The sequence below is a fragment of the Dermacentor albipictus genome, chromosome 6 (assembly GCF_038994185.2).
Source record: "Dermacentor albipictus isolate Rhodes 1998 colony chromosome 6, USDA_Dalb.pri_finalv2, whole genome shotgun sequence".
Lineage (NCBI taxonomy): Eukaryota > Metazoa > Arthropoda > Arachnida > Ixodida > Ixodidae > Dermacentor > Dermacentor albipictus.
In genome coordinates, this window is record NC_091826.1 from 116592352 (window position 1) to 116607734 (window position 15383).

General features: G+C 48.0%; 1 protein-coding gene and 1 pseudogene across 1 annotated transcript; one reads left to right on the forward strand and one right to left on the reverse strand.

The window, feature by feature from the left end:
- Positions 1–1925: 1925 nt before the first annotated feature.
- Positions 1926–6110, reverse strand: LOC135908337 (uncharacterized; annotated as a pseudogene).
- A 5895-nt stretch (positions 6111–12005) lies between these two features.
- On the forward strand, positions 12006–14914 carry LOC139061350 (sortilin-related receptor-like). The gene has a single exon (XM_070541277.1). The coding sequence runs from the start codon at positions 12196–12198 to the stop codon at positions 13558–13560; it is 1365 nt and encodes a 454-aa protein (XP_070397378.1). The 5' UTR covers positions 12006–12195; the 3' UTR covers positions 13561–14914.
- Positions 14915–15383: the final 469 nt, after the last annotated feature.

Sequence of the window (15383 nt, forward strand, 5' to 3'; positions counted from 1 at the left end):
AATAATACGCATTCAAATTACCCAGAGATCAGGTTCGACGACATTTTCCCGAACCACGCGAAACTACTCCCTTACGGCATCTTAAACGCCATGTTGCAAGACCACCTAAGCACCCTAGACACAAACATCATCATTGCAACATATGCCTCACAGTGCGAGGAAAAAGCTGGCATTGGAATATTTTGTCCTGCGCTCGACTGGTCTTTTTCTCTAAGATTGCCTGATTTTGTGCCTATTTTTCTGGCCGAGTTGTTAGCAGTAATCCTAGCTTTACGTAAATTAGACCCAATGATTACAACGGCTGCTATTCTTACTGACTCCCTTTCTGTTTGCTCTTGCCTTACCGCTACTAAGGAGTCACCCATGCTAAAACTCTTCCACTTACTAGTTCCTGCCCATGTGCTACGTATTCATTTGATTTGGGTGCCTGGTCATAAAGGTTTGTTTTTTAATGAAACTGCCGATTCACTGGCACATGCATCACTAGCCGGCCCTATTCTTCCTATTCTACCAGTGACAGCACAGATCACGGCGGCAAGATTTCGGATGAGATCAATTAGATCAGCCTTATCAAACCCACATTTGACAGCATCTCCAGAGTATAAACACCTGGCATTTCCCTGGCATAGCGATTCTTGTTATACAAAGATGCTTGAGGTCTGCCTCACCAAATTACGCTGCCGCATTCCCTCCCTAAATTTCTATTTACACAGGTCGGGTTTGGTTCCCTCTCCCCTTTGTTCTTTTTGTGAGGAGGAGGAGACGATACAGCACTATCTTCTATCTTGTCGCCGCTTTGCTGCGTTAAGAAAAAGATTGTTGGAGATGCCATTTAGAAGAATTGGCCTGGATTTGACAGAACCTGCAATTCTTTCGTTCGGGGCGTCCACTTTGGGTTTCAGCCACAGGGATGCATGCTTCGCTGTCCAAACATTCCTTACAGAATCTAAACGAATGCCCTGCTAAATTCTATTTTTTTTATTATTACTTTTAAATTAATTATTTCCCATTCAACAGCACCTTCCTGATTTTATTTTAGCCGGTTATTCAACCCTATTTAATGCTATTCCCATAGATAATAGGAAATTTATGCTATAAAATATTTTGGAATAATCCATCCATTTCTTGGCCAATCCCCCATCGTGGGTAGGAGCCACACGTGCCACAGGCTACAACAACAACAACAACAACGACCAGCGAGGTGGCAGGACACCGCTAGAGAGGAAGAAGAAGCAAGAGGCGCGATCGAGCACTTGGCGGAAAGGTGGTGAACCGCTGGCGTCAGCACCGATGACTTCGGAAGAAAAAGACACTAGTGGCAACACACTAGGCTGGCTTGATCTTCCACGCCCCATGGCTGTGCCCATTGGTCTCTGGCAAAAACTCAGAGTACAACGGTACCGTCCTACGCTACGTGGACTGTAGTGGTCGCCACGCATCTCCTGACCAGTGGTTCCCTCTGGTCATGAGCAAGGGGAGGTGTGCGACATAAAGCACTTGAAGTTTGGTTCTGAACGCGTGTGCTTCTCGTCTGGCATGCTTCGCTCCGTCGTGGTCTGCCAGCTGTCAGGATCGGGGGCTCAATTCCATCGCTCATGAACCGTTGTCAAGATTGTAGTCCGGCATGAATCCGAAGATAGCTGGCCCATGCCGTCGTCCAACTTATCCATGCTTAGGACGTCGATGAAGGGAAGGACTGCTTCTCATTGAGGACAAGGAATATGGGTTTATTTACAGTATATACATGCAGTTCATCAGTCTAGCATGACTGCGAGAGAAAGTACGTCAGTCTAACACGACTGCTCGAGAGAGTGTCTCAGTCCAACATGACTGCTTAAGAAAAGTGTGTCGAGTATCCGCACAACAGCGGCTTATAAGCACTCGGTCCCCCTTTGATTCCAAGGAGACGGGAAACGTTCGTCCAGTCATTGTAAATAGGCCGCCTCTCCCCGGGGCGGGTTGCACACACACACGCACACAGGTGCAAGGTCCGGAGCCGACGTCAGAGGGGCTTCGTAGAACTCGGAGCCGCCCCGGGTAGCACGCCGGAGTAGCACACTGTCTTGCGTCTTGGTAGGCACGTAGGAAGAAGCCTTCGTCGGCGTTCCCGCAGCAACTCCCCCACTCATTGCAGAACAGGACGGCGTTGTCGTGTTGCGCACAAAGCCTGCTTCGTCGAACTCCTTTAGTCACAACGGCGACGAGGATAGAGCGTAATGGTGGCGGTTTCAGCACAAAGCCTGCTTCGTCGAACGCATCCTAGCTGAAGCGACAGAGAGTGGAGGATGCGCGTATTGTTCCCGACACAAAGTCGACTTAGTCACGCCATGGCTAGAGGTTGGCGGCGGAATTCCAAGATGAGGTTGCCAGCGCTGGCGTAAATGGCTGGCAAACTTGCAATGCAGCTGGACGTTCTTAACAGCGCCTCCATGGCTCGGAAAATCTCGACTGTCTAGCGCAGATACCACTGGGCAGGAAGAGAACGGCTCGTGGCCAGGGGGTGATGCCTTGGCTCGCAGAGACCAGTTGTGTAATGTCACCGCCCCAAAACATCCAACAAGGACAAGCAACTGCAAAATGAACCCCACAACACGGCTCTAAGCCAAGATGACGTACATTGGCTCTCACTTTAGACCCGCTAGGTTCCAAAAAACATAAGTGCACAAACAAAAAAATGATGCATTTCGCTATGCCGATTTCTGAAGCAATTTCGTGCTGACAAATTCAGCAATCATGGAGGGAATCCTGCTGAATCAGAGGGTATCTTCTTGGCTTAATAAAATTAACACTAGTAACCCTAAAATTTAGGCGGGACCCTCAAACGCAAAATTTAAATTAGCCTGCTCAAACCACCTGCATTGCTATGGAACTTTCCCTTCTTATATCTAACGGAGAAGTTGTACTCTCGGAGAGTGAGGCTCCATCGGAGCAAGCGGCCATTTGTGTGGGACATTTGATTGAGCCACGTAAAGAGGACAGTGGTCGGTCTCGAAGATGAACTTCGCTCCGTACAAGTAAGACGAAAACTTCTAGGCGGCCCAAACTAAACAAACGCATTCCTTCTCTGAAGCGCTGCAGGCCTCCTCTCTTGCATTTAGTTTACGGCTGGCATAGTTGATAGGGTGCTCCTCGTTATCGTCGCCGACCTGACTAAGTACCACGCCCATACCTCTGTCGCTTGCGTCGCATTGAACTATGAATTCCTTTGTGTAGTCTGGTGCGCGAGGCACAGGTCGAGAAACCAATAGCATTTTCAAACTTTAGAAAGGGTTCTCTTTGTCCTTATCCCAGTGGACGCTACTCGGTGCTCCCTTTTGGAGGGCGTCCGTTAATGCATTTGCCATTTGCGAGTAATGTGGAATGTACCGTCGATAGTACCCCACAAGTCCCAAAAATGATCGAAGGTCTGTTTTCATGCGCGGCTGAGAAAATTGTCCAATCGTAGCTATTTTCAGCTCGGCCGGCCGTCTCGTGCCTTGGCCGACAACATGGCTGAAATAAGTAACCTGTGAACAACCAAATCTACACTTTTCCGCTTTCATCCTTAAGCCAGCTTCCCTCAACCGTGAGAACACCTGTTTGAGGTGCAATACGTGTTGTTCCTAGCTGTCCGAAAAAATTCTACATGATCCAGATACGGCAAGGCGAACTCCTGCAAGTCTTTTAGTACAATATCCAATAACTTAGAGAAGCTAAATGGCGCGTTCTTCAGCCCGAAGCTGAGTGCGAGAGGGCGAAAAGTGCCTACAGGCGAGATGAATGCGGCATAACGGCTGGCACTTTATGAAAGGGGAACTTGCCAGTACCCCCGCACGAGATCTATAGTTGAAATGCATTTAGCAGCGCTAACTCTTTCAATTCGTTCTTCAATGCTGAGTATCGGGTACAGCTGATTCCTAGTGATGGCATTTAACTTCCTATAGTCAACACACGGACGAGGGTCCTTGTTCGTGGTTTCTACCAGTATTAGTGGTGACGTGTAGTCACTCTCAGCGGGTTCAATAACTCCCAACTCTAGCATGCGCTGTATCTCTGCCTCCATAATTTCTCTCTGCCTTGGAGACAGCCAGTAAGGTTTTGATCTTATTGGTTCGGTTGATGTCAGCTCTATTTCATGCGTTATTAGTTTGGTTCTACCTGGCCGATCGCTGTACCTCTCGATATATTCCCCTAACACCCCTTTTAGCTCATCTAGCTGCTCAGGTCAAAAAGCGTGCGAGCTTACCGAGTGTTCTACTACTTCTTCTAGGCCGATTTCAGAGTTGGAGGTCGCCCTATACTCCTTAAACTTGGTACTAATGCCATCCTGCTCTTTGATGGTATAGTTAACGGCTCCGCTCCGCTCTACATACGGCTTCATCAAATTGCAGTGATATATCCTCAATTCCTTTCTGCGACCGGGCATTTTCAAAGCATAGTTAGTATCTGAAAGTTTGTGCAGCACTTTAACGGGCCCGTCCCAGTGAACTTCAAGCTTGTTCTTTCTTGAAGGTTTGAGGATCATTACCTGGTCTCCGCCGTTAAACGTACGAAGCCTCGCATTCTTGTCGTAATAGAATTTGGCGTTCTTTTGAGCTACTCCCATGTTCTTTCCGACTAGTTCTTGGGTTGAGCTTAGCCGTTCCAGCAAATTTAGCACGTATTCAACCACTGTTGGACTCTCCTTTTTCCTCCCACATCTCTCTTAACATTCTCAGTGGAGAACGGAGTGTCCTCCCATACACTAGTTCTGCTGGCGAGAACCCTGTGGCTTCATGTGGAACCATTCGCAAAGCAAACAAAGTTACCGGCAGACAGTTCTTCCAGTCCTCTTTGTGCTCGTAACAGATCGCACGCAAAACTCGCTTAAGCACTGAATGCCACCTCTCTACACTGTTTGACTGAGGGTGATAGACATAACTGTGTAATAACTTTACCCCACACTTTTGCAGGAATGTGGAACTCAGTGGGCTCGTGAATACTGACCCTTGATCTGCCTGAATTTCGGCTGGAAAACCAACTCGTGCAAACACTGTCAAAAACGCGTCTACTACTTCGGTGGAGCTGAGCTGTTTCAGAGGGATTGCTTCTGGAAACTTTGTACCCGGACACAGCATAGTAAACAAGTACCTGTAGCCCGATTTTGTTTTTGGAAGAGGCCCTACCGTGTCTATTACAAGTCGTCCGGAAGGCTCTGTTATTAAGGGTCGTACCTTCAGTGGAGCTTTCCATGTCTCTCCTGGTTTACCAGAACGCTGGCAGGCGTCGCATGATCTTACAGAGTTTTCTACGCCTTTGAAACAGCCAGGCCAGTGGTATTCCATAAGAAATCTTTCCTTTGATTTGTTTATGCCTATGTGCCTGGACCCCCCACTTCCATGACAGAGACTCAAAAGGTCCTCCCTATACTTACTAGGTACGACTAACTGATCTTAAATTCTACCCTTTCGATTTCTGTAGTGGTGATACAACATTCCTGCTCTCTCATTTATCGTCACGTTGCGCCTAGCAATGCCTTCTTTGGCTGTGTGATGTAATTTAGCTAAGCTCTCATCATTCATTTGCTCGGCTGCCGATGACTCTCCATCCACACGTAAGAGCTTATCAAAGTTCTTTGAGGCCGGAGATAATAACGACCCTATCTCGCTTGTGAGTGCGTCAGCTTGCTCTTCCTGCAGGCTTGAACTTTGACACTCTAGTGCTACGCTTTCATTGAGATGGTCAGCTGGCAGGCTCTCCTCAACTGTATTTTTGTCCCTCGGGCCTAGCTCGGAATCGGGTATTGAAGTTTTCCCCTTTTCTGCTTCCGCTGGAGGAGCTTGTGCATTTTCAGACGAAAGCGACGCGATTTTACGAGCTTGGCCTCGGGTCAATACCTGTACTATGCCCTCTCCCAGTTTAAGCCCTTTATGATGCAGTAGCTGATTCGAACGATTCGAAAAAATGTAAGGGTACTGCTGTGACAAAAATTTGGAAACTGCAGCCTCAGTCTCTAGCTCCCCGAATGGTCCACTGATTTTGACTTTGGCCATGGGCAGACACACGCTGTGTTCTTCTACAACCTGTTTGATCCATGCTACTTCTCCGGCGAAGTCATCTACCATCACGTAAGATGGATGGACGATGTCCATCGTGGCGGCACTGTCCCTCAGCACTCGGCATGTCTTGCCATTAACTAGCAGGTCGTGCAGATATGAACCTAAAAGTTTCATATTCTCGTCTTTTTCCTCCACGTAGCAGAAAACTACGATAGACTTCCCGCAGTTTACAGCTATATGTCCCAGTTTGTGGCATTTATAACAGCGAATTGGTCTGAAAGATTGGAATTTTCTTTTCTGTTCTTTTTGAGTGGTTTCTCCGTTAAGTTTCTCCTCGCTCTTTTGTGCGGGCTTTTCCTCCACGTCTACAGGCTCGCATCGTCTAGTCTGCGAACCCTTTTTGAACGGAAAGGGTTTCCGCGGTCCATTTCAACCGTCCCAGTTTCTGTCCTCAGCGTTCAACTTTCTCCGCGTACTCTTCGGCTAATTCAGCCGCCCTTTCCACAGTGTTTACGTTCCCTCTGTCTTGCAGCCACAGTTTGACAGCTTGGGCGAGGGTTTTGTAAAACTGCTCTAGACACCTGCATTCAATGATCATGTCTCTGCTGTCGTACGCTCCCGCACTTTTCAGCCACTCGACTAGGTTGGCATTTAGCCTATATGCAAACTCCGGATATCCCTCGCTATCTTTCTTGCCTGAGCTCCTAAACCTTTGCTGAAAAGCTTCGGCTGAAAGGCGGTATTTCTTCAGGAGACTAGCCTTCCCTTTTGCATAATCATATGCATCCTTTGCACTCACTCTGGCGATTACTTCCGCCGCCTCACACGGCAACATAGACAGCAACCGCTGTGGCCATGTACTCGGGCCAAAGTTCATCTTTTCACAGGCCCTTTCAAAATTTTTTAGGAACAAGCCTATGTCGGTCCCGACCTCAAATGGCTTTAATAGCCTGTCCATGCGGTACGATTCTGCCTCACTTGATTGTCCCAGAGCACCTTCACTTCCTTGAGACAACTCCAAACGTTTGCTTTCAAGTTCAAGTTACATTTTTCTTAACTGGCGATCTTTATCGCGTTCCTCTCTCTCTTTTTCCAGTTCTTCTCTTTCCCGTTCTTCTCTCTCTCTGTCCCGTTTCTGTCTTTTCTTTAGAAGTTCCAATCCCATTTCAATTTCTTCCTCACTGGCCTGATCGGAAAATAGCTCCAATTATTCCGATTTTAGCATTTCCTTCCGTATATCTAGGCCCAGTTCCTCACCAACAATTAACAACTCGTGTCTCAGCATTGTCCTTAACTCCACGATGGCAGCTTTACTGCCTTGATCCTGCTCTATAAATCTTGCTAGGAAAACGCAACCTAGCTAACACTCTACAATCTAGCTTCCCTACTGTTCTAAACAGAACAACCACAAAATGAAGTGTAGAGAGTTAAAGCAAGAACCAAGTACTCACCGCAGATACAGCACCACGTCGCAAAGTCCATCTCAACGCTGTCAGCCAGTTGTGAGGATTGGGGGCGCAATCCCATCCCTCATGATGGACGGTGATTTCGCGGCGAGCGAAGTGACATTTTGACGAGTTCAGCTGGAGACCGGCGCGGCGGAACACGCCAAGAATCGCTGAAAGACGGTCTAGATGCGTGTAAAATGTGGGCGAATAAACGATGACGCCATCCAGATAGCACAAATAGGTGGACCACTTGAACCCTTGAAGCAAAGAGTCCATCATTCGTTCGAAGGTGGCGGGCGCGTTACAGAGACGGAAAGCCATCACCTTGAACTGATAAAGGCCGTCAGAGGTAACAAATGCAGTCTTCGCTCTGTCCATGTCGTCGACGGATATCTGCCAGTAGCCGGACAGTAAATCGATAGAAGAAAAATAGCTGGCACCATACAGGCAGTACAGGCACCTTACCCCGCACCTCCACCAAATTCATGTTACGTGTAGCTGAAGCCCAATGCTATATACACTTTATTTACAGGGACGCTAATGGAAGAACAAAATGGCGGCGCTATATCAAGCTGGCCCACGTCGTCTTCCTCCTCCTCAGTGCAGCCACACTGTGGCGGCTGCTCCGTAGCATCATGCATGTTCTCCTTTCCGCGACAGATATGGAACAGCGAAGGCAAGACGTAATGGTCTACAACTTAAGAAACCCCGACGGGACTTCTCGGTAGTGAAGAACAGGCCTGTCGATAGTCGTTCTGGCACGCTGTCAAGAAGGAGCCACCGAAGACTATAGTACGGGGTGCGAGTGTCTAGCTGGGATGTCAGGCCTTTTGTCAGCCGTCTGCTTCGAGATGCCTTCCACAGTGATTCTCATTACCTGCGTCCTTCTTCACGCATCGGTACTGGGAGCACGCTTATCGCTGTCCGTTGGTCAGAAGATGGTATCCGCTGGCGACGAGTGCTCACCGAAGCCGCAAGTAAGGAACATCGGTGAGCAAGCTACTTGCACGTTCACGAGCAGCGTCGACGTGGACGCGACGAGAATCCCGGCCGAGCTGCCCGTGGTGAAGTGCATCTGCCCGAGCAGACTGTGCAGTTCCAAGGGCGACTACAGTTGTCGAGAGGTGAGGAGCACATTTCGTGTGCCCTGTCGGGGCGGCGCCAGCGGCTTGGAGCTCGACAACGGGATGGTGGAGCTTACCACGTCGTGCGTCTGCGCCGTTATCCAGACGGCCCGTGCTGGTTCTGGAGGTGGAGTCAGGACGTCCAACGTCGACAAAGAGCCGGTCTAGAGACAGCATCGAGTTCCAAGGCCTCGCTCAAACCGAGTGGAATTTAGACTCAAATGGCGTGTCGTCGCAAGTGCGTGCGAGTTCACGTTGGGACACCTAGAGTCGCTAGCTTCAGAAATTGAACCCTACCTCCCGCCCCCCTTATTTGGATTGAACTCATGGAAATCAAGGATTTCAACCGGCAAGACTTTCGAGTGTCGCCTCCAGACCCGAATTTCGTTAATTTCTTTATATCACTCAGAACAACGGCTATTTCTAATCCGTATATTTCTTGTTTCTTGTGGGGAAATCATTGCAGCAGTAACGTTTCGACAGATCTATGAACTTTTTATGGTGGGTTAATGAGGTAAAAGTTTGTTTCTTTCGACATGTCTGCCATGGTACGGTACCTTTTCTCTTGCATGCATGAGCATCTATTGATGAAGGATAATGTTGGTAGGAGATTATTGCGCTCAGTTCCTGTTTGTTTGTTTCTCTTTCCGCATAGTTTCCAACAAAATCCTCGATTTTTTAAGGCAGAAAGATGTGGTTGTTCATGGTGAGGTCAGTTTATTCCTCACACTCGCTTGTAGGTTAGGCTCTTCAAAGGGACCTAATGCGAGCAAATCTTCAGCGGGGCGTAGGCGTTGGCAATCCAGTGAGCTTAGTTTTGCAAGAAAACGGGAATTAACATGAGGCAGACCTCTGACGTTTAAGAAATTGAACAACAAATTAGAAAAACACCTTATTAAGAATTACAATGCTGATCCTATCCCCCAACCGAAGTAATATTTTTATGATAGAGTGTATTTTCTTAATTTTAGTAATCACTTAGATATATGTTCTTTACCTCAAATTTATTGTAAATGTTTTTTTGTACTATTTAATTATGTGCTTTATATTTCATCACTCTGCTCCATCTCTAATTTTTCGACGGTACGTGCATTCTTACTGATTACTATAATTTCTCATTTTTTTATCATTCTTAACCGGCCGACACCTCTTGATGCAATTCAGTTTCTTTCAAGGTTTTCTTTCTTCTTTTTAGTCTTTTGTTATTTCCTCATGTTCAAACAACCAACAGCATATTGCTATCGCTTGTTACTCGCTTGGTCAGAAAACAGAAAGTAAACGTCTAGTAAAGTTTGACGGAATAAAATCTGCGAACCATGTTCATGAATACTGAGCGGCGCTGCATATAGTTATAAAAATTAAGACACACACGAAGAATTAAAGCAGGATCACACTGACAAGTTGACGCGTCTGTATTATCATCTTTTCTTCGTCGGCCTTTTATTTGAACTGTGAGGTGCAGCTTAGACTAGACGATAAAGGAATACATGGTGTTTCAGTGAACACTTTCAAAAATCTTTAAAAGTTGCCTGTGCCAGATATCACAATTCTACTTCATGAGCTTGTATACTCCAAGCGGCGGACAATGCTGGCACTAAAAAATTGAGGTGCAAAATAGACTAATTATTAAAAATTCACTATTTAAGTTTTCAACTAATTACATTATGGGTCATATTGCAATTTACAAATTCTAGCCATGGAGTGCGCAAGACATGGAATGAATCTTGAAGATGGCACCAGTTTCGAGATATAAATTCCCGAACGTTGCGGAGAAATGCATTGGCGTCGCAGTTAATTTGTTAACAAAACGTCGTTTCATGTACTGAAGCACACAAGTAACTGGGACGTCTATCACCAGCTATGCGGAAGCACCAAGATTAGGTTCAGACAGCAGAATGATGGAAGCCTAACGTGTCGGCGTGTTTCTAGGCGTGTTCCTGCGTGCACACAGTGTTCCCTCTATTGCGCTTTCCTCTTTCTGTTCCCCCTTTTCCTTCCCCCTGTGTAGGGTAGCAAACCGGACGCTCGTCTGGTTGACCTCTCTGCCTTTCCTCTCTTTGCTATCTCTCTCTATCTCTCTCGCGCCGTCAATTTTTGTGCGTGTGCAACTATTTACAGTGGTTGACCGCAATCAATCTCAAACGCACATCAACGCATTCTGTTATTTGTGCGCGTAAATATTTTGCTTGCCGCGCAAAAGAAGCAAGAAGCAGCGGTGCGATGCTTCAATGGACAGCCGACACGCGGTCGAACTAGCACCATATACTGCGCTCAAACTGCTGGGGAGCGCGTCGAACGAGTGGAGTAGCCTGGGAAAGACAACGCGTGCCACCCCATCTCGGAGGCTATGTCGGCAGGTAATAACTCCGCGGTGGCGCCGCCAGGAGGCGCAGCGTGTCTAGAGGGAAGCGCGAGAGAGGTGCGTGTCTGCACTCCGCAGTACAGGCCTCATGCATGGTGCGTTTGGGCTATTGGGATACTTGAGCAGTCAAAGTATATAGGGCAAGTGCCTACGATTTTACTACTGTTGTTATATGAATAAGATACACACTCCATTTGTGCTTAACACTCAAGAGACGACCGACGTATGCAGAACGTTTTGAAGACAATGTCTTCTATGCTAACATTACACGCCTTTTGCGTATCTGGCTACCTATACAGGTGACCGCTTAACAAAAGGAACAATTCCTTCACTATAGAATGTCGTAGCGAGTCGCGAAATTATAAACATAAACTAATGCACGGCCAGTACAGGCTATAATTTGTCAGCACTAAACTCCGCGTGGGCGAAAGTGCAACTGGTCTTTCGTCATCTCTCTGGTCAGTCCACCACCTAGCTACCGCCTACCACCAAAGTCAAGGCCACCGATATCCAGACTGCAAACTAGTTCCAGCTCCACTAATTTAGGGAGGTAATTAAGAGGCTGGTCTGCAGAAAACGTTCTTCCAAGTCTCAAAACAACGATAACAATTGTGCTCCATTTATGTCATACTGTAATGCTTTTATGTGCAGTTGTCGAAGCCTTAATACTTGACAAGACCCCCCCCCCCCCCCCCCCGCCCTTATTGCTTCTGATTTTTTAGCGCTCCTCGGCCACATGAGAGCCAATTACCACAAGAGGCAAGTCAGTCACTTAGTTTCTATAATGGGATATAAACATCCACGGAGTGGAGGAAATTTGGCGGCAGTAACATCCGCCGCACTAATTGATTCGTATCACTGACTTCCAGGAGCGTGCAACTTCCTGTCGTACGGGAAGTGGGAGCGCATCTCGAGCTCTTAGCGCTCACTCCAGAAGTTATCGGGCGCCTGCCATCGTTGAAGACCGAAAGGAAGAGGAAGTATACAGCAATGTGACAGCTACGCCTGCATTTTCTGCTAACAAGCGCGGCTATAAATGACCGCAGCAAAGGATACGCCGCCCTCTCTTGCAGAAGAAACGCTGTTTGAGGTGGAAAGCAACTCCGTCGAGCTAGTCGCTGCTACAGAGGCTGCAAAGTTGAGCTTGGCAGATCACCTTGCGACAGCTGCGTAAGAGTGCCGCCTTATAGCCCGACTTGAGACAATCCGCCCCTGTAAAAGCAAAGGTCGTTTCGAGCACCAGCATGATCACCTCACCGAGCAGCAAGTCTCCGTGGCTGGGGTCAACTTTAGCTTCAACATTCGTATTCGCCTCGTTTCTGGCAACTGCGGTGTCCTACTCAGTGACCGGGACGGCGCACGCAACCACCAAGTGCTCCGAGAAGCAGTTCAGGTGCATAACTGCAGGGAACTGCCTGCCCGGAATCCGGCAGTGCGACGGAACGTCGGATTGCGAAGACGGATCGGACGAGCAGGACTGCAACGATAACAGGACGTGTTTTGATGAAGGATTCCGTTGCGAACAGGGTGGTCGGTTCATCCGGGCAGCTTGGAGGTGTGACGGCCAACACGACTGCGCAGACGGCTCGGACGAAAGGAACTGTACGAATTCGCCGAAATGCCCGGAAAACGAGTTCGCCTGCAGGAACGACAGTCACTGCATTTTGTCGACTTGGCGGTGCGACGGCCACCACGACTGCCATGATGGTTCGGACGAGGATGGTGCCATGTGCAATGAACGTTTTACCTGCCCTCATAACAAATTCCCTTGCAAGGCCTTCGCTTCCTTTGTCTGTCTCCCCACAGAAAGACGATGCGACGGCGACATTGACTGTGACGGCGCTGTAGACGAGAAGAACTGCACTAGACCGAAACTATCATGCGCAGAGAACGAGTTTACATGCGTCGACTTACATCAGTGCATACCTGCAGCTCTGGCCTGTGACGGTAAACCGGACTGCAAAGATCGTTCAGACGAAGACTGGGTGGGCTGTGTCAGTGATGCGCCTTGCCCGTCGGGCCAGTTCGCTTGTAGACGCACTTACGGGGGCTCAGTTATGTGCTTGCCTGGGACGTCCCTTTGCGACGGGCAAACGCAGTGCGTCGACGGCTCCGATGAAGTCGGTTGCGAAGACCGCATCTGCGAAGCGGGAGAGTACAGCTGTGTGGGAGGGCGCTGCATTCCGCAGCAATGGACGTGCAATGGCAAGCTCGACTGCCGAGACGGAGCGGACGAAGACGCGATGTTATGCCTCCTGTATAGGTCGGTGTGCCGTCTGGCGGGTCAGCTTCCCTGCGACTCGCCCAACGGTAGCACCATCTGCATCGGCGACGAGCAAAGGTGTAACGGGCACGTGGACTGCCGGGACGCCAGCGACGAGAGGCGGGACTGCGCCAAGTGGGCCTCCCATTGTCGAGGAAGCTTCTTCCGGTGCGATAACGGCAGGTGTGTACTGAAGCACTGGAGGTGCGACGGCGACGACGACTGCTTTGACGGAAGCGACGAAAGAGATTGCGCCGGTGGTCAGGAACGCTCCAAGAACTGCTCCATTGGCGATATTTCGTGCTTCTCGGGTTTCGGACTGCTCCTCACTCAACTTGTGGTGTGACGGCCGCCCCGACACCCGCGACGAAGCCGACGAGCGAGACTGCCCCATCCGCGACGTGTACTTTCATGTGAGGTCACCAACGCGAGGTGTCTTCAAAGGAAGGGTCATATTGTGCGTTTTTGTACGCGCAGAGACCAAGCGGCGCCGATTGGGGAACCGCCACTTGCGGGACGCAGACGTATACTCTCAAAAGCACTTGGTCGGAGACGAGCTTGGTGTGGCGTGTAGCATCGCCGACTCCATCTGGTTCCGATAGAACGTCTTCAGGGTGCCGTAGCCGCGCATGTGGCGGTCCTTGAGTAAGTGTCTCCTTGGCAGGACGTGCGAGTTCGTTTTGGCTTTGTGCGCCACTTGCAAGAAAAAAATGCTTCGTATTGACGTAGACAATCATCGAGGATGCTTTCTATCGTAACTTTTTTTTGTCGAACTTATACGTGGTCTAATGAAAGTGTTAGCAAAGTTCTACTTAACGTCTTTTTTTCATTCTGGCCACCGCAAAAAGTGTTTGCAATACCAGTGTTGCAGGCATTGAGTGCCCGACGATCAGTTGTTCTCCGCACTCCCAGTTAGCCTTAAGCCCTCCTTTCTTGTCCCTTTTCTTGCGCTGTTCTCTCTTTTAGGAATTTAAGCGTTATGTACCAACTAGCCTGACAGCGAACTCTCTTCAAGTTCTCAACTGCCCACAAACACCAAGCACCCCTGTTGTTTAATCTCGCTGTATCTTGCTCAGAAGCAGAACTTGTCTGTTAGATTGATGGGTGCCTCTTCATTCGTTGCTGGTCCAGTGATTCGTTAAGACATCGCGATAATCCAAAATATGTGTGTGACTAAGAGAAATACCAAATGACACAAGATAGCCAAATAGCTTTCGCGGCCTTAATTAGAAATTCCATTTGCACTTGAAGTGGGAGATTCTTTGTCGACTGAATGTCTTTCTAGCGTTCGGTGCATAGAGCTAAGAATAAACATGTAAGCCGCATCGTAGGACCGTGTCAACTAAGGCGTATAGTATATCTTTAGAAGCATGTTAATATTATTTGAATATTTTGTGGCTATTCTTACGCAAAGTGCAAATTTGGAAGCCTAATATAGACTAAGCTTTATTCCTGCAGTCTGTTGAATTCACGAAGATAACGTGCAAGCTATTTTGGTGAACAGATAAAAAAACATTCGCTTCCTTTCTCTTTCAGTTACAACGATTCTAGATTTCTTGCTTCAAACACGAAGTTCCTGCGAAAAAAGACTGTACCTCACAATAATTAGACCCGTCAAATGACACTCCGCGTTATATCGCAAGGAGCCTTATGATATAACTAATAAAAATCGGGCACTCTGTTTCCTTTCTTCTCGTTCACTCCGTGTTATTTTAATTTCGCGTTTCTAGGATTAAAAAGCCTATAATCAAAATTATGATGACAGGTGGCATAACATGACAAACACTGCAGATGATTCGACATGGCAAGCATTATAGGTAAATCAGTATTTGGTGCCGTTATAAAAAGCTGGAAGAGTGCTTCTTCTTCTTTGGCCACGCAAAAGCTTTTATGGCTTTCGCCGCAAGTTTCTTTTATTACAGTCCAATGTAAAGATTTCATGTTTGAAATAAATCAACTACGGCAATGGTCCAATTTTTCAGCTGTATTCGTGGTATCTTAAGACAACTGACACATTAACGCAAAGTGCAGTTTCTAGTTGTGCATTTCCGTTATGTCTTCGAGAATGCCTGTCTTACAAGCTGCTATTTTTGTCTTAAAGCGGGGCACAGGCTAACGTCTCTGATATTAGTGCTCGTGACGTAACTTGGCATTAAAGGCCCCCTAAAG